Genomic DNA, 26,856 nt, shown 5'->3' with positions numbered 1-26,856 from the left:
TTTTCAACCTGTAGATACACATTGGCAAATTGCATTTAAAAAACTTACTAATTTCTATTCCCGCAAGCTATTTACAGTGTTCACCTTATCATGATCAACACTGAGCTGACTAGCTTGCTTTCTCTCTTTTTCTTTCCCTTTTCCTTTCTTCCTCTCTTCCCTCCCTCCTTCCTACTCTTTTTCTCCCTTCCTTCCTTCTTCCTTTCCTCCCTTCCTTCCCTCATTTCCTTCCCCTCTTTCCTTTCTTTTCTTTCTTTCATTTGTCAATTTGATGGTTTACAATGTCAACTATCTTGTTTACATTTATTTATTAATTAAATTGATCTAATCACATACATTATAGCCATTCACAATTTTTGTATATTTTTCTAAAGTGCTTAAAGAATTTTGAGACTGATTTTGAAGTCTGTATTTTATGTTAACACTCTAAAGTGTGTGTAAAAATCATTTTGAAACTTTGTTATTTTTATGTATGTTTTATTATTATGGAATTCAGTAATCAAAATTTTGCTCTGTGACTTTTCCACTCTTATCATAAATTTTAAAATTTTATCCTGAAGTCATACAAATATCCATTCATATTTTGTCCCTGCTGCTTTATGATTTAAAATTTTACATGAAACCTATTTATTATTCTGGAATTTATTTTGTTGTCTGCTATGCTACAAATCTTGAACTTTTCTACCAGTTACTTTAGCACAATTTTTTAAATTATGTTTCCTTTTTCCATTGAATTGAGGTATCATCTTTATCACATACTAAACACACATTTACCCTAAGGTTTGGTTATTGTTGGCTGCCTTTTGTGTTCCATAAATTAGTCTGCATATTCCTACAATTGTTCCTACAATTCCACATTGTTTGCATCACTGGTATTTTATAACATTTGTATCATAATGTCATAATCTACTTTTTAGTTTTATTGTATTTTCAATTGACACATTATAATTGTATGCATTTATGGAGTTCAATGTCATGTTTTGATACATGTATACAGAGTGTAATGAGCAAATCAAAGTAATTAACATATCTATTATCTTAAACAATTATTATTTGTGGTGGAAACCTTCAAAATCCTCTCTACTAGCTATTTTGAAATATACAATACATTATTGTTAACTATAGTCACCCTACTGTGCAAAAGAACACCAGAACTTATTCCTCCTATCTAACTGAAACCTTGCACCAATTGACCAATCTCTCCTCATCTTCCCCCACCCTCCCCAGCCTCTGATAATCACTATTCTACTCACTTTCTATGATATCAACTTTTTAAAATCACTATTCTACTCTATTTCTATGAGATCAACTTTTTTAGAGTCCATACATGAGTAAGATAATGTAGTATTTGTCTTTCTGTGCCTGGCTTATTTCCCTTAACATAATGTCCCCAGGTTCACATGTGTTGTCACAAATGACTGGATTTTGTTCTTTTTATGACTGAATAATATTCCATTTTGTATATATATCATATACTCTTTATCCATTCATCCACTGATGGATACTTAGATTGATTCCATATCTTGGCTTTTGTGAGTAGTGCTGTAATAATCACGAGAGTACAGGTATCTCCTCAACATACTGATTTCATTTCCTTTGGAAATATAGCCAGCAGTGAAACTGCTGGATCATATGACAGTTCTATTTTTAATTGTTTGAGGAACCTCTATTCTGTTTTCCATAATGGCTATAATAATTTATATTCCCATTATGAGTGTGTAAAGGTACCTTTTTCTCCACATCTTTTGTTTTTTTTAATAATAGCCACTCTAACGAGTGAGGTGATACCTCATAGTAGTTCTGATTTGCATTTCCCTGATGACTAGTGATGTCGAGCATTTTTTTCATATATCTGTTGGCCATTTGTATGTCTTCTTTTGAGAAATGTCTATGCGTGTCTTTTGCCCATTTTTAAACTGGTTTTTTTTTCTGTTGAGTTATTTAAGTTCCTTATATATCAGATGTATACTTTGGAAATATATTCTCCCATTCTGTAGGTTGTCTCTTCACTCTTGATCATTTCATTTGCTGTTTAGATGATTTTTTCATTTGCTGTGATCCCATTTGTAAGTATGTTTTGCCTTTGTTGCCTGTGCTTTTGAGGTTTTCTTTAAAAAAAATTATTGCCCAGACAAAGGTCATGAAGCTTTTCCCCCAGGCCTTCTTCTAATAATGTTACATTCTCAAGGCTGACGTGGAACTCTTTAATCCATCTTAAGTTGATTTTTTTATATGGTAAGAGATAAGGGTCTAATTTCATTCTTCTACATGTAGATACTGAATTTTCCCAGCACCATTTATTGAAGAGATTATCCTTTTCCCAAGTGTGTTCTTGGCACCTTTGTTGAAAATCAGTTGGCTGCAAATGTGTGGATTTATTTCTGGGTCTCATTCTGTTCCATTGGTCTATATTTCTGTTCATGCCAATACCATGCCATTTTGGTTACTACAGTTTTGTAATATATTTTAAAGTCAAGCAATATGATGCCTTCAAAACTTTGTCCTTTCTGCTCAGGGTTGCTTTGGGTATTTGGAGCCTTTTGTGGTTCCATAAAAATTTTAGAATTTTTTTTCTATTTCCATGAAGAATATCATTGGTATTTTGATAGGAATTGCACTGAATTGGTAGATTGCTTTGGGTAGTAGAAACATTTTAACAATATTAATTCTTCTAGTCCATAAAAAAATGGAATATCTTTCCATTCATTTGTGTATTCTTCAATTTCTTTCATCAGTGTTTCACAGTTTTCATTGTAGAGATATTTCACCTCTTTGGTTAAATTTATTCCTAAGCATTTTATTTTGTGCAGCTATTATAATAGGATTCTTTTCTAGATTTCTATTTCAGATAGTTTTCCATCATCATACAGAAATGCTACTAATTTTTATATGTTGATTTTGTATCCCACAACTTTACTGAGTTTGTTTATTAGTTCTAGTAGTTTTTTGGTGGAGCCTCTAGGATTTTGTATATACAAGATCACGTCATCTGTAAACACGTAAAATCTAACTTCTTTATTCCCACTTTGGATGACTTTTATTTCTTTCTCTTGCCAAACTCTTCTGGCTACAATTTCCAGTACTATGTTGAATAGAAGTGGTGAAAGTGGGCATCCTTGTCTTGTTCCACATCTTGAACACTTTCAACTTTTCCCCATTCAGTATGATGCTAGCTGTGGGTTTGTCAAATATGCCCTTTATTGTGTTGAGTTATATTTTTTCTGTACCTAATTTGTTGAGAGTTTTTATCAGTAAGAGATGTTGGATTTTGTTGAATCTTTTCCTGCATCTGTTGAATTGGCCATATGGATTTTATTGTTCATTTTGTTAATGTAATATTTTACATTTATTGATTTTATACACTGAACCATCCTTGCACTCCTGGGATGTATCCCATTTGATCATAATGAATATTTTTAATGTGCTAGTGAATTTGTTTACTAGTATTTTGTTGAGGATTTTTGTATCTATTTTCATCCAGGTTATTGGCCTGTAGTTTTTTATTGTTGTGTCCTTGTCTGTTTTTGTAATTAGAGTAATGTTGACTTCATAGAACAAATTTGAAAGAATTCCCTCCTCTTCAATTTTTTGAAATGGTTTCAGAAGAATTTTATTAATTCTTCTTTAAATGTTGGGAATTCAGCAGTAAGGCCATCAGGTCGTGGACTTGTCTTTGATAGGAGACTTTTTATGACTGACTGAGTCTCCTTATTCAATATTGTTCTATTCAGATTTTCTATTTTTTTAATAGTTTAATCTTGGTAAGCTATATGTGCCCAGGAATGTATCCATTTTTCTAGGTTATCTAATTTATTAGCATATAATTGTTGATAATATTCTCTTACGATTCTTTGTATTCTCTGGTATCAGTTATAATTTCTCCTTTTTCACTTTTGATTTCATTTATTTGAATCTTTTCTCTTTTTCTTAGTCTATATAAAGGTTTGTCAATTTTGTTCATCTTTTCAAAAAACTTTTGTTGATCTTTTGTATTTTTTTAGTCTCTATTTCATTATTACTGCTCTGATGTTTATTATATCCTTCCTTCTATTCATTTTTTTTCCTTCTACTCATTTTTGGTTTAGTTTGTTCTCTTCTAATTCCTTGAGGTGCAACATTAGGGTTAGGCAGCATGTAGTTGGGTTTTAGATAGATAGATAGATAGATAGATAGATAGATAGATAGATAGACAGATATAGATATATAGATGTAGATATAGATTCAGCCATTTTATGTGTTTTAATTGGAGAGTTTAATTCTTTTACATTCAGGTATTTATTGATAGGTAAGAACTTATTACTGTCATTTTGTTAATTGTTTTCTAGTTTGTATTGCATATCTTTTCTTTATTCCTCTCTTACTGTCTTCCTTTGTGGTTAAGTGTTTCTCCCTGGCAGTCTGTTTTGATTCCTTTTTATTTTTAGTATATTGATCATAGGTTTTTGTTTTGTGGTTACCATAAGGTTTACAAAAACATATTCATAACATGTTATACTAAACAGATAACAACTTTGATTACTGATGTCACAATTTACATAATTTTATATTGCAAATCCCTTTAAAAGTATTTTAGTTGTTATTATTTTGAGACAAGGTCTCACTCTGTTGCCCAGGCTAGAGTATAGTGGCATAATCTCGGCTCACTACAACCTCTGCCTCCCAGGCTCAAGTGATCCTGCCACCTCTGCCTCCTGAGTAGCTGGGACTACAGGCATGTGCCACCATGTCCAGCTAATTTTTATATTTATTATTTTTTAAAGTCTTATTTTTTACCCTTAATACTAAGGATATAAGTGGTCCCCCTGCCATTACAGTATCAGAATGTTCTGAATTTTACTATATACTTACTTTTACTAGTGAGTTTTGTACTTTTAGATGTTTTCATGTTACTCATTAGCATCCTTTCATTTCAGCTTGAAGAACTCTCTTTAACATTTTTTTGTAAGGCAGGCCTAGTAGTGATGAACTTCCTCAACTTTTGTTTGTTTGGGTAAGTTTTTATTTTTCCTTCATTTCTGAAGGACAGCTTTGCTGGGTACACTATTGTCAGCTGACAGGGTTTTTTTTTCCTTTAGTACTTTGAATATATCATCCTACTCTCTCCTGGCCTACCAGGTTTCTGCTGGGAAGTCCGCTGCTAAGTGTATTGCAAAAGTCCCTTTTATGTTGTTATTTTCTCTTGCTGATTTCAGCATCCTCTCTTTGACATTTACCTTTGACAATTTTATCATAATATGTCTTAGGGTGGTCTTATTAGGATTAAATTTGATTGGTGGCCTATGACTTTCTCGTACCTGGATAATTGTATCTTTCTCTAGGTTTGGAAAGTTTTCTGCTATTATTTCTTTAAATAAGCTTTTTACTCCTTTATCTTTCTCTACTTCCCCTTGAACTCCAATGACCCATACATTAGCTCTTTTGATGTTATCCTATAAATCCCATAAGCTTTCTTCATTCCTTTTCATTATTTTTTCTTGTTTCTCCTATGACAGTATATTTTCTGAAGGGGTGGCCTGCCCCTCCACAACCTGTGGGTGTTTCTCATCAAGTGGGACGAGAGACTGAGAAAAGAAATACGACACAGAGACAAAGTATAGAGAAAGAAAAGTGGGCCCAGGGGACCGGCGCTCAGCATACGGAGGACCCGCACCGGCACTGGTCTCTGAGTTCCCTCAGTATTTATTGATTACTATCTCTGCCATCTCAGAGAGGGGGATATGGCAGGATATAGGGTAATGGTGGGGAGAGGGTCAGCAGGAAAACATGTGAGCAAAGATCTCTGTGTCATAAATAAGTTTAAGGAAAGGTGCTGTGCCTTGATGTGCACATAGGCAAGATTTCTGTTTGACTTTATACAAACATCTTGGTGCATTAAAGAGCAGTATTGCCGCCAGCATGTCTCACCTCCAGCCAGAAGGCAGTTTTCTCCTATCTCAGTAAATAGAACGTACGATCGGGTTTTACACCAAGATATTCCATTCCCAGGGAGGAGCAGGAGACAGATGCCTTCCTCTTGTCTCAACTGCAAAGAGGCCTTCCTCTTTTACTAATCCTCCTCAGCACAGACCCTTTACGGGTGTCAGGCTGGGGGACATTCAGGTCTTTCCCTTCCCACGAGGCCATATCTCAGGCTATCACATGGGGAGAAACCCTGGACAATACCTGGCTTTCCTAGGCAGAGGTCCCTGCGGCCTTCCGCAGTGTATTGTGTCCCTGGGTACTCGAGATTAGAGAACGGTAATGACTTTTACCAAGCATACTGCCTTTAAGCACTTTTTTAACAAAGCATATCCTGCACAGCCCTAAATCCGTTACACCTTGAGTCAACACAGCACAATTATCTGCAAGCACAGGGTTGGGGCTAGGGTTACAGATTAACAGCATCTCAAGGCAGAAGAATTTCTCCTAGTACAGAACAAAATAGAGTCTCTTAAGTTTACTTTTTTCTACATAGACACAGTAACAGTCTGATCTCTCTTTTCCCCACATTTTCAAATAACCTATCTTCAAGTACACAGATTCTTTCCTCTGCTTGATTAATTCTGCTATTGATGCTCTCTACTAATATTTTTTAATATTCATTGTATTTTTCAGCTCCTAGATTTCTGGGTTTTTTTAAATTGCAATATCTTTGTTAAATTTCTCTGGTAAATTTTTGAATTGTTTCTCTGTGTTTTCTTGAAGTTCCCTTTAGGGTCAGTCACTGGCATCTTATTTTGTTTGGTGAGGTCAAATTTCCCTGCTTATTCTGGATGCTTGCAGATGTGCGTCAATGTCTGTGTATTAGGTATTTATTCTAGTCTTTGCATTCTGGCTTTGTTTGTGCCTGTTTTACTTCAATAGGCCTGTCTAGAAGTTCTAAGCAGCCTGACTTGTGATTCCTAAGCCTGTGGCTGTTGCAGCCACTTCAGCACTAGAGGGGGCCCTAAGCCCAGGTTCATCACAAGTTTTGCAAGGGCTTTGAGGCTGACACACCCCAGCCAGGATGGACCTGAGGAAGATTGAAGGAAGGTACCTAGGCTGTATAGATAAGCTAGCCAGGGACCCAAGCCCAGAAGCCTGTCCCAGTGGCCTGGACAGACACCCCTCCCAGCAGTTCCCTGCACAGGCAAGACAATCCCCACATGTGGAAAGAGGGGCTGGAGCTGAGACTGGGCCCCCTCAAGGGCCCCCATGGAACAGAGGTCAGCAAACCCATCCCATTGGCTTAGATGGGTGTGGGGCCAGACTTGAGACTGGGTCTCAGAATCTGCTGTTGGACAGAGACTGGAAAGCCCATTGCAGAGGCTCAGATGAATGAGTAACTCCTGTGAGATATGGGCAACTTTCCCTTTGGGAAGCAATTTCCCAGCAAGTAGTACTAAGCTGGGACCACAGCTGAGGAGGGGTGGAGACGAGCCACAAGGCAACTTTCAGGTCCAAGCTGTGAAGACCAATGTCAGCAGGCAGATGAGCCTTCCCTGCTGAGGCACTGGTGTGCATGATTCTTCCTGAACCCCCTGGCAGATGGTTTTGGTGGTAGCCTCAAGGCCAGTAGGGGCTGTTGCCAAGCCCCTTGGGGAATGAGGCCATTTCCCCAGGCTTGAATCTGGGAGCACAGTTGATGGGTCTGCCAACAGGGTATGGGTCTGCACTCTCAAAATCACCCTCCTAGGTCTTAGGCTCCATCGGGCTTCCACAACTTTCTACCTGAGTCGTGAGGCTTCCACAAAGAGATTTTTTTGTCTGGATAGGTGAAGAATTCTTATTGTTGGGGGATAAAAGCAGGTGACCTCCTATACCACCATCTCGCTGACATCATTCCAACCCTAGAATCTATTTATCTGTCCAGAAAATTTGCCATGATTAAAAGGTCTGTTGTTCTTCTTCAAGTAGGCTGTAGTGGTTCTATAAAATATGTCCACAAATTCTTTGAAACTCCTCCCTTTACACAGTGGAGCCTAATTCCTCTCCCTTTGAATATGGGTTGTACCTAGTAACTTATTTCTAGTACATAGAATGTGGCAGAAGTGACAGTGTGTGACTTCCGAGGGTGGGTCATAAAAGATATTGTGGCTTTAGCTTCTACCTCAGATTACTCACTGTAAAAGAAGCTACCATGTCCTGAGGACAATCAAGAAGCCCTATGGAGATGTTAATGTAGCAAGGAACTGAGATCTCCTATGAACAGCCAGAGAGGAACTGACACCTCTTGCCAACAGCCATGTAAGTGAACCATCTTGAGCACAGATTCTCCACTGCTAGTCAAGACTTCAGGTGTCTGGAGCCCCAGCCAACATTCAGACTGCAATCTCCTGAAACACTCTGAGCCAGAACCACCTAGCTAAGCTGCTCCCAGTTCCTGACCCCCAAAATCTTTGTGAGATAATAACTTATTTTTGTTTTAAGTGCTTGTATTAGTCCATTTTCACACTCCTATAAAGAACTGCCCGGGACTGGGTAATTTACAAAGGAAAGAGGTTCAATTGACTCACAGTTCTGCATGGCTGGGGAGGCCTCAGGAAACTTACAATCATGGCGGAAGGTGAAGGGGAAGCAATGCACCTCCTTCACAAGGTGGTGGGACGCAGAATGAATGCAGGAGGAACTACCAAACACATAAAACCATCAGATCTTGCGAGAACTCACTTATTATGATGAGAACAGCATGAGGGAAACCACCCCCATTATTCAATTACCTCCAGCTGTTCTCTCCCTTGACATGTGGGGATGATGCGGATTAAAATTCAAGATGAGATTTTGGGTGGGGATACAACCAAACCATATCACTGCTAAATTTTAGGGTAGTTTTGTATGCAGCAATATATAACTAACAGCATGTTAGTGAACATAGCCCCAGTTGTCTTGGGAGTTACTGAAATGAACACAGAAACCATTGACATAGTTCACCTAGTGACATCTTCATTATTCATCTCTAAGCAGCACATAAAACACAAACTTAAACCTTAAAATTTTTTCTCATTATACTACCAGAAATCATTTTTTATACCCCAATGACTCATACATACCACATACATACCACAGGCTAAAAAATGGCTCCCCAAATATTTCCATGTCCTAATTCCAAGAACCTGTGAATATATTATTTTACATGGTAAAAGGGATTTGGTAGATATGATTAAATTAAGAATCCTGAGATGGGGAGATTATCCTGTATTATCCGGGTGCACACAATGTTATCACAGGATCTTTATAACAAAGGAGCAGGAGAATTGAAGAGAAAAGTATGACAACAAAAGCAGAGAGAGAAAGAGTTTGGAAGATTTATGCTGCTGACTTTGAAAATGGAGGATAGGGCTACAAGCCAAGAAATGCAAGTAGCCTCTGGAAGCTAAAAACAAACAACAAAAAACAAATTCTCCCCTAGTGGCCTCAAGGAAGAAATGTAGTTCTGTAACCCATTTTAAAATTCCGACCTATAGAAATATAATTTTGTTACAGAAACAATAACAACCTAACACCTCATTTTATTATACTTCACAGATAATTGTGTTTTTTACAAATCGAAAAATTTTGGCAACCCTACATTGAGCAGGTCTATCAGCACCATTTTCCCAACAGCATGTGTTCACTTCATGTCTCTGTCTCACATTTTGGTAATTCTCACAATATTTCAAACTTTTTATTATATCTATTATAGTGATATGTGATCAGTCATCTTTAATGTTACTATTTTAATTGTTTTGGGGCACCAGGAACTGCACCCTTATAAGACGGTGAACTTACTAAGTGTTGTGTGTGTTCCACTGACTAGCTGTTCCCTCATCTTTCTCCCTCTCTTTGGGCCTCCCTATTCCCTGCGACACAACTATATTGAAATTAGGCCAATTAATAACCTCACAATCACCTTTAAGTGTTCAAGTGAAAGAAAGAGTCACACATCTCTCACTTTAAATCAAAAGCTAGAAATGATTAAGCTTAGTGAGGAAGGCATGTCAAAAGCAAGATGGGCCAAAAACTAGGCCTTTGGGCCAAGAAGCTAGCCAAGTTGTGAATGCAAAGGAAAAGCTCTTGAAAGGATTTAAAAATGCTACTCCAGTGAACATACAAATGGTAGGAAAGTAAAACAGCATTATTGCTGTTATGGAGAAAGTTTTAGTGGTCTGGATAAAAGATCAAACTAGCCACAACATTCCCTTAAGCCAGATCCTAATCCAGACACCCTAACTCTCTCAATTCTATGAAGGTGGAGAGAGGTGAGGAAGCTGCAGAAGAAAAGTTTGGAGCTAGCAGAGCTTGGTTCATGAGGTTTAAGGAAAGAAGCCATCTCCATAACATAAAAGTACACAGTAAAGCAGCAAGTGCTTGATGTAGAAGCTCCAGCAAGTCATCCAGAAGATCTAGCTTCATCATTGATGAAGGTGGCTACATCAACAGATTTTCAATGCAGACAAAATGGCCTTATATTATTGGAAGAAGATACCATCTAGGACTTCCAATGCCTAGGTTCAAAGCTTCAAAGGGCAGGCTGACTCCCTTGTCAGGGGCTAGTGCAGCTGGTGACTTTAAGTTGAAGTCAATGCTTATTTGTCCTTCTAAAAAATCTTAGGGCCCTTAAGAATTATGCTAAATCTACCCGGCCTCTGCTCTGTAAATGAAACAATAAAGCCTGGATAGCAACAGCACATCCATTTACAGCGTGATTTACTGAATATTTAAAGCCCACTGCTGAAACCTACTACTCAAAAAAAGAAAAAAACTGGTTTATTTTAAAATACTACTGCTCATTGACAATGCAGCTGGTCACCCAAGAACTCTGATGGAGATGTACAAGATTAATAGTTTTCAGGCCTGCTAACACAACATCCATTCTGCAGCCCACACAGCAATTTCAACTTTCAAGTCTTATTATTTCAGAAGTACATTTTGTAAGGCTATAGCTGTCATAGATAATGATTCCTTTGATGGATCTGGGCAAAAGAAATTGAAAACCTTCTGGATACTTCTGGATGACTAGATAAAGGAAAACAAAACAAAACAAAACAAAAAAACCTGGAAAGGATTTACCATCCTAAATGCCATTAAGAACATTTGTGAAGCCAGGTACAGGCAGCGTGGCGAAGCCCTGTCCCTACAAAAAATACAAAAATTAGCCGGGCATGATGGTGCCCGCCTATAGCCCCAGCTACTTGGGAGGCTGAGATGGGAGAATGGCTTGAGCCCAGGAGGTGGAGGTTGCAGTGAGTCGAGATCGTGCCACTGCACTTGTTTGCCCCCTGCCCGCAAAAAGAACATTTGTGAGTCATAGGAAGGGGTCAAAGTATCAACATTGTCATGGAAAAACTTAAACTGCATTTGTCCTCTGCTCTCACACCACAACAATCAACACAGAAGACTTCTGTGACCAAATATATGGGGGATTTTCCCCACCAACAAGCAGTGGAGACCAGCTGGGTATCCTCCAATTCGATTCTGACACTACCTGGAGATATGTCAGTTCCCACAGGTAAAGGGCTCAGTCCCCAAGATTACTCCCTCCTCCCCTCAGACACCAGTTGCAAGTCCAGGTCTCTGGAACTTCTGACCAATCAGCTTCAAGTTGAGGTTCCCATGACCCCCTCTTTGGGTTCAATAATTTGCTGGAGTGGCTCACAGAACTAAGGAAACACTTACATTTACCAGTTTATTATAAAGGATATCACGAAGGATCCAGATGAAGAGATGCATAGGGAGAGGTATGGAGGAAGGGACACAGAGCTCCCATGCCCTCCCCAGGTAGCCATTCCCCAGAAACCTCCACTTGTTCAGCTATCAGGAAGCTGTCCTCTTGGATTTTTATGGAAGCTTCATTACATCAGCATTCCTTCCCCCAGGCCATGGGTTGGGACCCTCTCTGAAATGAGTCTTATGATCCACAATTATAAAAGCAGAAGATTAGAGTCCTGCTTTGGGGTAGGTGAAAGGAAGGCAAGTAAAAGGAAGGCAAGAGAAGGTCAAAGAGATTCTGTTTCCTGTGTATGAAAACCTATATGTATATATATTTCATAACACTACAAACATTAACAGGACTTTGGAAGAAGTTGATTCCAACCCTCATGGATGACTTTGAGAGGTTCAAGACTTCGGTGGAGGAAGTCACTGCAGGTGTGGTGGAATACCAAGAGAACTAGAATTAGAAGTGGAGCCTGAAGATGTGACTGAATTCCTGCAATCTCATGATTAAACTTTTAACAGGTAAGGAGGTGCTTCTTATGCATGAGAAAAGAGTTTCCTTAAGATAGAATCTTCTCCTGGTGAAGATGCTGTGAACATTGCTGAAATGATAATAAAGGATTTAGAGTATTACACAAGCTTAGTTGATAAAGCAGTGTTTTAGAGAATTGCCTCCAATTTTGAAAGTTCTAATTCATGGGTAAAATGCCAAACAGCGCTGCATGCTACAGAGAAACTTTTCCGTCATGAAAGGAAAAGTCAATCGAGGTGGCTTACTTCCTTGTCTTATTTTAAGAAATTGCCATAGCCACCCCAACCTTCAGCAACCACTGCCTTTATCAGTAAGCAGCTATCAACATCGAGGCAAGACCCTCCATCAGGAAAAAGATTAAAATTCGCTAAAGGCTCAGATGATCATTAGCATTTTTAGCAATAAAGCATTTTTTAATTAAGGTATGTACATTGGGTTTTTAAAGACATAATGCTATTGCACAGTAGGCTATAATATAAATATCACTTCTCACCATTTTACATAGTAGATTCTCGATAAATACGTATTGAGTTGAATCCCCTGCAAAAAAAAAAGTTTAATAGTTTGCCAAAGTATAACTTTCAAAAAGCTAAATAAAAATTATTCTCTTTCAATTACATTATGAGCATGTGTCAAAATATTTATTTATCTTATTAATGAAAAGAAACAGCAAGGTGGTGAAGCTGATTCAAAGGAGGACACAAGAAACTATGAACCATATAGAGTGGGGGAAATGGCTGAATTAAGACTCAAAAGTTAAATATATTATTGGTTAATGTCCTGTGTGACAATAAAACTGTCTCCTTTGAGATGATCTTTCCCACCAAAATGAAATTATCTCCACTGGACAAAAATAATTTGCAACTTGTTAATCTTCTATAAACTAATATCTAACTTTACTGAGTCTGGGATCTCATTAATTAATAATAAACACTAAGTCAAACAAGGTTACCTCTCTGTAGAACTTTAAATGACCTTTAGGCAGGCTTGTTAGATAATGCTCTTATTACAACATTGCAAGGCACACAACAATCCTTTTTCCTTATTTCCAAGTTTTGTATAATTTTTCTAAATGGACACATTCCCACTATCTACTAGTGAGCAATAAACTACTCTAAAACTTTGTGGTTGAAATGTACATATATATATATAGCCACATGTGGTGGCACGTGCCTGAAGGCTTGGCTACTGGGGAGGCTGAGGTGGGGGAATGGTTTAAGCCCAGGAGTTTGAGGTAGCAGTGGGCTATGATTGCACCATTGCACTGCAGCCCTCTCAAAAAACAACAAACAAACAAAACAAACAATACAATTTGTGGCTTAAAACTACAACCATTTTATTTTATATATATATAATATATATAATAAAGTATTTTATATTTTATATATATATAAAAAATACTTCTATGGGCCAGGAATTTTGGAGCAGCTTTGCTGAGTGATTCTTCCGCTCTTTATGGCATGGAATGGAGTCACAGTGTTTGGTTGGTAGCTGAACAGGTGTGAAGAGTCCAAGACAGCTTCATTCACATACCTGGTGTCTTGACTGGGATGGTTAATAAGCTAAATACAGCTGGACCCACTTTCCTCTTTATGTAATTTCAGGGTCCTTCCATGTGATCTCTTCAGCAAAGCAGCCGGGTATTTTACATGGACTTACACTGCCAATCTTCTTAAAGGTGACCCAGAACTGGCAGAGCATCTCCACTTCCATATTCCATCAGTCAAAGCAGTCATAGCCCAGTCCAGATTCAAGGAAAAGGGAACATAGATCTTACCTCCTAATGGGAGAAGTAGCAGGGTGTGCTGGTTTGCGCCTGTAATCCCAGCTATGCAGGAGGCTGAGGCCAGGAGTTTGAGACGAGCCTGGGCAACATAGTGAGACCCTGTCTTTATAAAAATAAAAAATAAATAAGCTGGGTATAGTGGTGTGTGCCTGTAGCCCCAGCTATTCAGAAGGATGAGGCAGGAAAATCACTCGAACCCAGGGGTTTGAGGCTGCTGTGAACTATAATCACACCATTGCACTACAGCCTGGGCAACAGAGTGAGACCCCATCTCTGAAAAGTAAATAATAAAAACTAATCAGTTAATTATTAAATGGGAGAACTGTCAAAGAATTTGTGGCCATGTTTAGTCCATCACAAATTTTGCCTTGTAACAGTTATTTTTATTATATGGGTAATTCTTTTCCCCTAAGATTTGTTGCACTAAGGGGTCCCATTACTTTCTGGGAGGTTTGTCATAACTTTTTTCACTACATGAGAAATGACCCTGGGTGCAGCCCCCCTACTCTTTTCTCCCTCTATAACCCTGCAAGTACTAATGGACAATGTGGGGTTTCAAAGTGTAGTCACAGAACTAGTAGCATCGGCATAATCTGGCAACTTGTTACAAATGCAAATTCTCAGGCCTGACTTCCCTCCTACTGAATGTGAAACTCTGGGGATGGGGCCCCATAGTCTATGTTTCAACAAGCCATCTTGGCAATTCTAAATGCATGTTAAAGTTTGGAATCAGTGTTTTAGAGATGTAAGTTACTTGATGAAAATATCTGAAACCAGTCTCACAAGAAAGTAAATTGTATGTCATGTTTTTTTACATTTAGAAAAGAAACAGGCCAGGTGTGGTGGCTCACGCCTGTAAGCCCAGCACTTTGGGAGGCTGAGACAAGAGGATCGCATGAGACCAGGAGGTCGAAGCTCAGTGAGCTGTGATCATGCAACCGCACTCTAGCCCAAGTAACTTGTCAGGTTTAAAAAAAAAAAAAAAAAAGTAAAAAAGAAACAATGTATACTCTGTAAATACTATAATGGCTTACAGAACCTCCAGAAAGCACAGATAATGCCAAAGAAAGCTGGTGTGGTGGCTTTCTCTAATTGATGGCCTTCCTCAGCTGTCAGTAACCTTTCCCATGTACTTGGCATGCAGGAGACACCTCCCTTCTCCCACCCACTCAAGGGACAGTTCCCAGAAACATCATACTTTATGTCTAAAGAATCACTTGTGAAAAGAACTTGCACCTTCTCCATCTTAATAATGGGCCTATTAGCAGCTCAAAAAAAAAAAAAAAATATATATATATATATAGTTTTTTTTGAGATGGAGTCTCCCTCTGTTGCCCAGGCTGGAGTGCAGTGGTGTGATCTCAGCTCACCACAACCTCCACCTCCCAGGTTCAAGCAATTCTCCTGCCTCAGCCTCCCGAGTAGCTGGGACTACAGGTGGGTGCCACCATGCCTGGCTAATTTTTGTATTTTTAGTAGAGACGGGGTTTCACCGTGTTAACCAGGATGGTCTCGATCTCCTGACCTCGTGATCCGCCCGCCTCGGCCTCCCAAAGTGCTAGGATTACAGGCGTGAACCACCAGCACCCGCCTAAAAATACATTATTCTTTTAAAGGGACTTTCAATCTCCCTCACAGACAGGTGTTGTATAAGAGGAAATGGGAAATTTTGTTGATCCTGTCTATGACACTTTGTTTTCTGCTCCTTTAATTCCTGCTCTACAGCATTTCTTTCCTTGTACTTTCTTTGGGTTTATTTTATAGCTAATTTATATTCAGGCTTCCCTATTTTCGTCCTCAGTCTCCCGAGTAGCTGCTGGGACTACAGGCACAGGTGCACACCACCACCACCAGAAATAATGCAGAGCAGCTAATAAAACAACTAACCCAGCTAATTTTTGTGCTTTTTGTAGAGACGCGTTTCGCCATGTTGCGTAGGCTGGTCTCCAACTCCTGAGCTCAAGCAATCCACCTACCACATCAGTTGTAAATATTTTCTGCTTTCCATTATTTAGTCATTGAATTGGAGGGGGTTTTTGGTTTTGTTGTTGTTGTTGTTGTTGTTGTTGTTTTTTGAGACAGAGTCTCGCTCTGTCACCCAGGCTAGAGTGCAGTGGCGCGATCTCGGCTCACCTCAAGCTCTGCCTCCTGGGTTCACCCCATTCTCCTGCCTCAGCCTCCCGAGTAGCTGGGACTACAGGCGCCCGCCACCACGCCCGGCTAATTTTTTTGTATTTTTAGTATTTTTAGTAGAGACAGGGTTTCGCCATGTTAGCCAGGATGGTCTCGATCTCCTGACCTCGTGATCCGCCCGCCTCGGCCTCCCAAAGTGCTGGGATTACAGGCGTGAGGCACCGCGCCAGGACTTTTTTTTTCTTTTTTAATTTCTGAAAATTTAAGACTTTTTTCCTAATCTGTTTTTACTATTGATATCTTACATAATGATCAGAAAACATGATCTGCAAGATCAGGGATCAGCAAACTCTGTAAAGCGCCAAATAGTAAATATGTTACACTTTACAGGCCACACTGTATCCATTGTAACCACTCAACTCTGACTTTATAACATTAAAGCAATCAAAGACAATATGTAAATAAATAAGGTTGGCTGTATTCCAATAAAGCTTGCCTTACAAAAACAGGTGGCTGGCCAGATTGGACTGTGGGCCATAGTCTGCTAACCCTTGATCTACATGGCACCAATTCTTTGGTAATTATTAAGATGTACTGCTACTTAGTTTTTTTTGTTTGTTTGTTTGTTTTTTGTGAGACGTAGTCTTTGCTCTGTCACCCAGGCTAGAGTGCAGTCGTGCGATCTCGGCTCACTGCAAGCTCCGCCTCCCGGGTTCACGCCATTCTCCTGCCTCAGCCCCTCGAGTAGCTGGGACTACAGGCGCCCGCCACCACGCCCGGCTAATTTTTTGTATTTTTAGTAGAGACGGGGTGTCACCCTGTTAGCCAGGATGGTCTAGATCTCCTTGACCTTGTGATCCGCCCACCTCGGCCTCCCAAAGTGCTGGGATTACAGGCGTGAGCCACCGCGCCTGGCCTGTTACTTAGTATTTGATGTTTTATAATGTTCCATGCATGCTTGAAAACCAATAAATCATCTTGTCCCTAGTCTGCTCCACTTCTTTAAAGTTCAGGCCTGGCCCATGTCAACATTTGCTTTTGTTATTCTGGCACAGTGATTAAGACACTGGGTTTTTAATAATCAGACAAATCTCAGCTGCTAGCTTTGCCACTTGCCATTGGGTGGTTGGAGGCAAACTTAATGTCGCTAATCCTCAGGTTCCTCAACTTCAAACTGAGAAAATAACAGTACCTACCTCATGGGGGGCACATAAGGAAGGATTCAATGAGATAATCCATTTTATAAAGCGCCTAGCAGAGTCCCAGGCAGCCTTCAATCGTTAGTAGTAGTGTTACCATCATGAGGCAGGTGTAATTATACCCATTTTACAAGAAACTAAGGCTCAGAGAGGTTTAGCTAAGTTGCCCAAAGTTTCCTAGCCAGTGGCAAAGCACAAGCTCCCACCCAGAACTTTCCTTTACAAATTCAGCGTTTCCGATACTCAAACTGATCCAGACACACTAACATTTAGGGGATTTACTGTATGCCATTCCGAGGCGAGGCTGCATTTTAAGACGCCCAGGGAAGAAACGGATTGCGAAACCCACAAGAATTCATTCTTTGTGCTGCAAGTTTTGTCTGAAGGGAAAGGGGCAAGAAGGCCATGGAACGTGCTAGAGGTAACAAACCACCCAACAGAATTCTGGAACCAGGGGGCCGAAGCTTCTAAGCTGGACACATTCCTCTGTGGGTTCGATCCTCTAAGGAAGTGGCGTCACCCAGCGGCGCACCACGGCCCGAAGACCCTGCTGCTGCGTGGCCAGCGGCCCACGGCCGTGCGGCCCTTCGAGGCTCTGCAGCTCCTCGCGCCTAATGAGCCTGGCGCTTAAAAATACCACCCTAGTTAAACCTCCCGGAACCTGTCTTCAGCATTTCAAAAAAAAAAAAAAACGGGCGCCGTCATCACTTTGAGCCACATAAATCACAGCCCTGACCTGCTGTGGATTCAGCAGGCGACGAGCCGCTGAAAGGGGCGACGAAGTCCGCCCCTTTCGAAGACCAGCAACTTTCCATTCTTTTTTCCCTGCGCAAGGCGCAGATTGCAACGGGGAGACCCCCGAGCAGCCTGAGGAGCGAGTCGGACGTTGGAAAAACTGCCCGGGAATCTCATCTTTCCCAGCCCAGGCTAAGCGCAGGATTCTTCAGAGCTATATCCTGTGACAATCACAAGGGTTTTCTCCGCCCCACTGGTGACGGAGAACTCGTGACCGGCCCCTGAGCTCCAAGCCGAGCGCCTAGAGGGCGCGGAGAAAGAGGGGGCGGAGCTACAAGCCCAGATCACCAGGCAGCCGGAGACGGGCAGCGCGTGCGCAGTCTCTCGCCACGGGACCTCCTTCCCGCCGCTGAGACTAGGAAGCGGGACGCCAAATCTGTCCCTGCGCAGCCGCCGCCGGGCGCCGAGCGGGGTGGCCGCCCTGCCTGAGGCGCGCCTGCGCACGTCCCCACGCACGCTCTGGCGTACGGCGGCGGCCAGGGGTCGCGAGCCGGTGGAGGACCCGCGCGCGGAGGAGCCGGGGAGTCAGCGCTTCTTCCCTCCCTCCCCCTCTCCCCTCCCCGTTCCCTGCCCCCCTCCCCAAGAATGTTCCGCTACGAGGTGAGCTGTTGCGACCGGAAGTGACCCCTCCCTCCCTCCCGCGCCCCTCTCCCTCACTCTCTCTCCGCGCGCCGGTCGCGTGTTCCTGCGGGGCAGGGGGCGGGCTGGGGGAGTCGCAGGACTTAGCTGGACGCGACTGGCCTGGGGTCGCGGGTCTAATCCCAGGGCTGGGAGCTGGCTTCAGGGGTCGAGACAGTCCCATTAGTTGCCGCTGGGGAAAGTTGGCCTCCGTTTTGGGGTGGGGAGGGCCCGTTAAGTGCTCTAACCAGACCACACCCCCGCCCCCACCCCTAGAGGAGCCATGGAGGGTAGAGCACTGCATCTACCCGGGTGCTTTTCTTAAGTAGGTGTCACCCGGGAATTCCCAGAGCCGAGTTTCCCGCCCTGGACCCGGAACCACCCCCCACCCACCTCCACTCGAATTACACTGACACACATCCCGTTCACACAGGCTACCTTCAGGTGAAGGGGGCCTGGGCTTGCCGTTGGATTAGGGCCCCAGCCCGTTTACTAAAGAGGGCTCCGAGTTGGGAGGGGGGCGTGTCCTGCAGAAGTTCCTTCTGGGCTAGTGCTGGGAGACGCGGGTTTGGTGAAGGTGCCGGGAATGTAGCAAGAGCAGCAGACAGTACTGACCCTGTCACCAACTCACTGTGTGACCTTGAGTGACTCCTAATCTCTGGACGTAAACTTTCTGAATTTGTAGCATGAAAGAACTGATGTAAATGATCCTTAAGAATTTTTAATTTAAAAAAGCAGCGATTTGGTAAAGTAGATATTTGTGATTTGGAAGGGAGTACTGCTGGAAGTTGCCTCTGATAAGGAGGCAGTGGCATGCCTATTGGCATGAGTTTGGAAGGGCTCTGGGGTAAGAATAACGCCCTTTGACCTAATCTTTCCTTTGTAAACAGGGTAGCTAAGAGGTAGCCAGGCAAGGTGTATCACAAACGTACCTACTGATAGAATATGGAATTCTGATTCTGAATTTTTGAAAATTGAGGACAGGTATACGTGATAGGAATTATCTAAGACCAAACCAAAAGGAAAACTTGGAGAATAAATCAGTTGAGTAAGATTGAAGTAAAGGGGGAAAATAGAACACACCTAGGATGTTGTGGCCTCTAGCCTTTGTTCCATAATCTGTAATCTTTGCCCACTTTGATCATCACAACTCTCTGCCATAGTTGGTATTGTCCCTGCATTACAATGTAAGACATTGAGCCTTACAGCCTAGCACAGAACCTTAGACGCAATAGGTCCTTAAAAGGTATTTGATGAATTAATTAGAAATTTTCTGAGTTGCCCATGTTCACACTGATTGTAGGAATGGAGCCAGAACTTGAACTTGTCATACCACAGCTTTTCCAGAGTTCATTTTATTGTGGTTGAAGACCTAATTTTCTGTTTCATCACTAGAGTTTAGGCCTATAGGGAAGATAAGAAAGATGGAAAATGAAGACAAAGCTTTAAAACGGAATAATAGTTGAAAAGATGACATGAATATAATGAGAAAGATGAGAATTTTGCTGGAAAAGATACATAAAGATACAAGAAAATAAAGGGTTCATTATTAATTGTCATCAGTATTCCAACCAGTGATGTAAGGAAAGTTGTGGGCTTAATTTCTTGGTTGCATGAGGAACTGCTGTTCGTGGATTCTTGATAAAATAGAGAAATGGAATGCTGTGAGGTGGGGCAAGAATTAAATGAAATAAGGATTAGGAAATAGAAAGTGAAAGAAAGATGATGAAATCTTCCAGTGTCAGGGAAATTGGGAAGTAGAAAAAAAATGCCATCTTTACAAAAAGTCATAATGAAGCAATTATGTTCATTGAGAAGGTAAGATGAACATTTTTAGAACATTTTTAAAATGAGGGTGTGAATTTCATGAATAACTAATGTCTTTTCTTTTTTTTTAGTCTTTGGAGGATTGTCCTCTGGATGAAGATGAAGATGCATTTCAGGGACTGGGAGAAGAAGATGAAGAGATTGATCAATTCAATGACGATACATTTGGGTCAGGCGCAGTTGGTAAGTGACATCTTTCTCTTATAATATCATCTTAGCCTCCTGCTCTTTTCAAGTGCTGTCTTTTAGAAGTGCTTTATCTTATTAGGGGTAACCTTATTCACTAACTTGGCAAGATATTCTTCTATTCCTCATCTTAGAATAGTTCATTCTTCACTGGAAACAGCACCTATCCTGCTCCTCTGGGTCTCTTTTTGCCTTACCTATAAAATCAGGTATTCTGTAAGCCTTGCCCCTTCCAGCTGTATGATCTATGACTACAGGTTGCCCCTATGAGGGATTCAAATGTTTAGAGAAGTAAACATTTAAGAGAGATTTAAATTAATCCTAGATGAGAGGAATTTTTATTTGTATAACATATAACTTATGGAAAACTAGTGTACTAGTAGAACATTCAGATTCTAGGATGTGGGTATATGTGTTTCAAAATTTAGTCTATCACTAGTATATAACTTTGCAACTTATAGTATCTTCAAAATACAAAGCTTTTTATAGCAAGAATTTTGGGGGTCAAGAAAGGACTCATAAGTTAGAAAAGTATGCACAGATGAAATTTTGTCCATCCCTGGGTATAGATACATATTATTTATTTATTTATTCTTTTTCGAGATGAAGTCTTGCTCTGTCACCCAGGCTGGAGTGCAGTGGCACGATCTTGGCTCACTGCAACCTCCGCCTCCTGAGTTCAAACAGTTCTCCTGCCTCAGGCTCCCGAGTAGCTGGGATTACAGGTGCCCGCCACCACACCGAGCTAACCAGGCTGGTCTCGAACTCCTGACCTCGTGATCCGCCCATCTCGGCCTCCCAAAGTGCTGGGATTACAGGCCTGAGCCACCGCGCCCAGCCTATAGATAACATATTTTAAGAGTTGGAAAAAGTTTGAAAACTAAAGAGCCAAACTAAGCTTACAGGCCACGGGGTTATAAATGCCAAGATGGAAAATTTAGGAAGTAAGCTTATATGATAAAGTTTGAGAACACATGTTACTTAGAACAGGTGTAGAACAAGTGGAGTAATAAATTAAAATTTAAACTTTTAAACTATATACATACACATATATTTGTTTTGAGACAGAGTCTTGCTCTGTCACCTAGACTGGAGTACAGTAGCATGATCTCGGCTCACTGCAGCTTCTGCCTCCCCAGTTCAAGCAGTTCTCCTGTCTCAGCCTCCCAAGTAGCTGAGAACACAAGTGTCTGGCTAATTTTTGTATTTTTAGTAGAGACAGGGTTTCTCCATGTTGGCCAGGGTGGTCATGAACTCCTGACCTCAAGTGATCCCTCCTCGGCCTCCCAAAGTGCTGGGATTACAGGTGCGAGCCACCACGCCTGGCCAAAACTGTATATTTTTAAGCAAATGAATAGGTAAGAGTCAATGCCGATATGTTTGCTTAGACTTGGTGCTGGAAAGCAGCAATAACAGCGTTTATGTTCAAATGTATAAATATGTGTGATTCTTTTGTAGTCGCAACACTTCTGTCTGTGCAACAAATACTCCAAGTTAAGTCATAAGGAAAAAGAGAAAATTTAGCAATAGTCGGTAATCCCAAGATGTTGAATATCAAAAACAAATAAGAGGCCTTAAAGTATTATAATGGTCACTGGTTTTGCAGTGACCTAATACATTTATTAAAGCTTAGACTGACTTGAATAAACTGGCAAAAATGAAGGTGTTTTAATATCGTCAGTCATTTGTAAAATTCATTAGAGAACTAAAACTTTGTTATGATTAGAAGCAGCAAGAAAAGTGTTGAAAGTACAAGCTAGACTCATGATGGAAAGGAATCAAAGACCTTTTGGATTATAGGCATGGGTTAGGAGATGAGATTGTCCAGGAGGATAACATGATCCAAGATGCTATTATCTCTCTCCATGGAGATCACAGGCAAAAAGATGTAGAGTGGAATTACAAAAGCAGGAAACTGATGTGAATTGCAAATTATATTTGGAAGATAGTTTAGTGATAATCAGTAGGACACAATAAGCTATTTGTGGTGGTTCAAGCCCACAGCTCTCAGCACTTTGGGAGGTCAAGGCAGGAGGATCACTTGAGGCCAGGAGTTCAAGACCATCCTCGGCAACATAGTGAGAGTCTTTCTCCACAAAATTTTTTTTGAAAAATAGCCAGGCATGATGGTATGTACCACTTAGGAGGTTGAGGCTGAGGCTGGAGGATCCCTTGAGCCCAGGAGTTCAGGGCTGCATCAGCTATGATGGTGCCACTGCATTCCAGCCTGGGTAACAGAGCAAGACCTTGTCTCTAAAAAGTTAATTATCAAATACTTTAAAAATAGAATACCATAGAAGCTACCAACATGTGCTTGTTTCTAGAACTCTTTTTCTATTAAAATACTGTACTGAATGTTAACCATTTTTTCAACAAATTCTTCAGTATTAAAATGAATTAGCTAGAATTGATTTATAGACATTAAAATGAGGCAGCATTGTACCATGTTCTCAGTTTTCAACCTGGACAGAAGAGGAAGAGTCATGCCTTCTCATTGACTTCCAGAGTGCTATGGACAGTCTTTTTTTCCTGAGTTTCTATTTTTTCTCATAAGATGGGAATAATATTGCCTTAAAAGGATGTTAGAGTGTCCGGAACGGTATTTTATATGATGGGAAAGAAGAAAAGTGTACACGTGCTGAAAAAGCCATTAGGTTTACACAGTAAAACAGATAGTACAAAGTTAAGGCAATTAAATAGCATATGATTAGCCCACTTTGTACCTTAGGGCCAAAGGGTGATTAGAAAGGATTTTTTGGCCAAGAAAGTTTATAATAATATAGAGAAAAGATTTCCAAAGGTGAGCCCTTTCCCTTGAGAGTGTAATGTACTGGAATTGTAAAGTGAAGATCTTAATTCCTCATAATAGCTTGGTGTAAATACTATAAAAAGAAAATTGTTTTCCAAGTCAACCTGTGACTTCTTTGATACTCCTCTGCAGGTTGATATAAAGCTGGTATAGAGAGTTTAAATCAAGAGGTGAAATGTCAGACCTTTGACATTTGTTTTGATTTTATGATTTTTAATTCGTATAGTGGGCATCTGGAATAATACCTGCTATTACAGTGGACATTTTAGGTCACTGGCTACAAATGGTCACCTTTCCTTAAGAAACTAGTCTTCTGCATGAAAAAATGTTTGCATCATCTTAGAGCAATAAATAGTGTTGCAGTAATCCCAACTCCTTCTCTAAAAATAAAAACTTACACTTAACATGGTGCTTATTATGTGCTAGGCACCATTCTAAATGTTTTACGTATATTGTTAATCCTCATAGCAGCCTTGTGAGATAGGTACTATTATTATCCTCATTTTAACAAATGAGGAAGAGTGACGGGTTAAGTAACTATAGACACAATTACTGTAAACTACTAGTTACATTAAACAGTTTTTGGGGAGTCTTTGGAAATCTGCCTCCACTTGGAAGGAATCACCCTCCTTCCTACCTCCCTTTTATTGATAGCTACTATAGTCTTTAGAGATTGAGATTGCCTTAAAATTAAATCACTTCTTCTTCCTTTTTATTTTGTTTTCATTCAAAACTCCCTGAGACAGGCTTCAGGGGTTATTACAAGTATAAGTTTGTAGAAGCAGCCAGGAATTCAGTAACCCGTATCAGAGTATAGGTTAGTTCGTTATTACGGATAATCTCTTTCCCTTCATTTCTCTGTTATTCTTTTGCCTACCTTTTATCATTTTGACCAATAATGGACTCAGGTCAAGCACTGGCATATCTAAGTAACTATATTTTTAGGTCATTTGAAAAAGATACAGGGTGAAATATTGTTTTATAGTAAGGGCACAATATCTCTAAAATACTACTTCAGATAATTTTTTACAAGAGTAAGAAAAATCTAAAATGATGATGATGGTATTTTATGGCATAGATTCCTTTGGTTACATGTTTGAAAATGTAACAATCAATTCACCAGAGATCTATTCTCACAGAATATGGCGACTTAACCAATATTTTTAAAATATTATTATTAAGGGGAAATAGATTATCCATATTTGATAGGATTTGGTAAAGTTAGCAAGCATGAATACTGGAAGTAGTGATAGAAAAGCATGCAAATTAGAACTCTACTGCATTAGAACAAATCCACTAACAAATTAACTTCTTAAATTTGGGAAGTAAATGTTTTTACAAATCCCTCAATTCAGGATGATAGATTCCCACTCTTGTGGCATTGCTAAGTTAGTAAAGTTGCAAAAAACAATTTATCCTGTCCCAGTTTACTGTTCCTTACCAAGGATGACACAAATATGAATGTCACATTTGGTTTTTAATTACATTATTCTTTAAATATTTTCTTTCATATGACTAGTCATTTAACACTGTAATTTTCATTTAAAGTGGATTTTTCCATTTTTTGGAGCACATCAGGATAGGCTTACCAGAGACCATCATCATAAAATGGCTACCTTAAATTCTTTTCTGTAAGATGACAGTTTAGAGGAAGAGTGCCACCTGACTAGTCACTCAGGTAAGAGGAAACTATTGGGTGGGAAAGAAAATACCACATAATTATAAAGAAGACCCATGTCCCGGAGGCTTAAGTAAGGATATTTTTATAGCTTTTGCCCACAGTCTTTATCCCAGTGATGGCACAGTGATCCACAACTTAAGGAATCCCTTACCACAACTAATACATAAATCTACCAAACTAGGCAGTGGGTCCTATGATACCAAAATTATGTATTTGAAAGTCCCACTTCCCTCACTCTTTGGATCACTAGTATTATGTGATACATCGTTGTATGATTAAAAAATACATATATATAGCAAATTTTAACTGTTAATGTAATCTGATTCTAAAAGGAAATTAGTTTATTTAGTCACATAAAATGCTAAGATATGTATGATGTTATTACAGTATTAATTATTATATTGGAAAATTGTAAATAATCCAAATGTTTACCAGTAGGGGATAAATTACATTATAGTTTAGCAATAAAATGCAATCTTATGTAGGTATTAAAAAGAATGAGTTACTATCAGTAGTTGTGCCTGTGTGCATGCATGAAAAGATGTCCAAGACATATTGCTTAAATAAAAAGAAACAAGTTAACTTTATAAACTTAACACAGCTTAAAACTGTTTAAAACTTAACACAGCTGTGGAATTGTGGGGAACTTTCACTTAAGTTACATGTGTTTGTGGTGTTTGAATATTTTCTCTGAAAGCAGAAAAAAGAAAGTCTCTGTTTCTGGGTTGGTTATAACCTGTTATCCCTGTCTGTTGAATTTTATAAAACATATAAAGGATGTAACTAAAAAAAGAATACCATATAACATATACAAAATAATACTTTTTGTGGGTTAGAAAGTAATGCATATAGAGATGAGGTAAAGGAAGAAATAAAATGAAAGGATTATTTAGGAGTAGCTCCATTGAGGAGGAAGAAGTTTCGCATTTGAATACCTGAAAAGAAAGGCCAGATGCAGTGGCTCAAGCCTGTGATCCCAGCTCTTTGGAAGGCTGTTGCAGGTGGATTGCTTGAGCCCAGGAGCTCAAGACCAGTCTGGACAACATGGGGAAACCCCGACTCTACAAAAAATATAAAAATTAGCCTGGTGTGGTGGTACAAACCTGTAGTTCCAGTTACTTGGGAGGCTGAGGTGGGGGGAATCACCTGAGCCCGGGAGGTTGAGACTGCAGTGAGCCAGATCACGCCATTGCACTCCAACCTGGACGACAGTGAGACCCTGTCTCAAAAAATAAAAATAAAAATACTGAAAGGAGCAAAACTGTGAGTACAGCTTTCATGATGGAAGCAGAATGGAATAAGATTGGAGAGAACTGGAGTGAGATGCGTTGGAAGTAAGGTCTAGCTCCAGAGCAGCTGATAGAGGGTTCTGAAGATTGTAATCTGTGCTGTAATGGGATTCCAAAACAGAAAAAATGATGCCAACATACCAAATTCAGAAACAACCTTAATGTCAGTGCTACAGACTTTATAGTAGTGTGCAGTAATAGCAGACATAGTTAAGATAAAAGAGGAAATGCCCCTTCCTCTTCCCTAGCCTGTTTTCAGCACAGCAGCCAGAGTGATTCTTTTAAAAGTTAAGCCAAATGAAAATTTCCATTGGCTTCCCATTTCAATCATAGTGGCCCAGAATGAGCT

General features: G+C 40.0%; 1 protein-coding gene and 1 long non-coding RNA gene across 4 annotated transcripts in view; one reads left to right on the top strand and one right to left on the bottom strand.

Moving 5' to 3' along the window:
- The window catches only part of LOC117974924 (uncharacterized), a 59,824-nt gene extending 41,484 nt beyond the window's left edge, over positions 1-18,340 (bottom strand). The window contains exons 1-4 of one of the 2 annotated variants that reach the window (XR_004665097.3): positions 18,039-18,253; positions 13,962-14,073; positions 12,678-12,724; positions 10,234-12,254 (exon numbers count right to left, since the gene is read on the bottom strand). This is a non-coding gene — a long non-coding RNA (uncharacterized LOC117974924). Of the gene's footprint in view, positions 1-10,233; positions 12,255-12,677; positions 12,725-13,961; positions 14,074-18,038 lie in introns of those variants that run through there. The other variant, XR_010113354.1, reaches the window with a different exon arrangement.
- The window catches only part of PATL1 (PAT1 homolog 1, processing body mRNA decay factor), a 34,587-nt gene continuing 23,615 nt past the window's right edge, over positions 15,885-26,856 (top strand). The window contains exons 1-2 of one of the 2 annotated variants that reach the window (XM_008951793.4): positions 15,885-18,697; positions 20,614-20,725. In XM_008951793.4, the coding sequence (XP_008950041.1) occupies positions 18,683-18,697; positions 20,614-20,725 (127 nt within the window). In that variant the 5' untranslated portion in view covers positions 15,885-18,682. The remainder of the gene's footprint in view (positions 18,698-20,613; positions 20,726-26,856) is intronic. The other variant, XM_003826361.5, reaches the window with a different exon arrangement.

This window comes from Pan paniscus, chromosome 9 (genome assembly GCF_029289425.2).
Source record: "Pan paniscus chromosome 9, NHGRI_mPanPan1-v2.0_pri, whole genome shotgun sequence".
NCBI classification, from domain to species: domain Eukaryota; kingdom Metazoa; phylum Chordata; class Mammalia; order Primates; family Hominidae; genus Pan; species Pan paniscus.
This window is presented reverse-complemented; position numbering and strand designations above follow the sequence as displayed.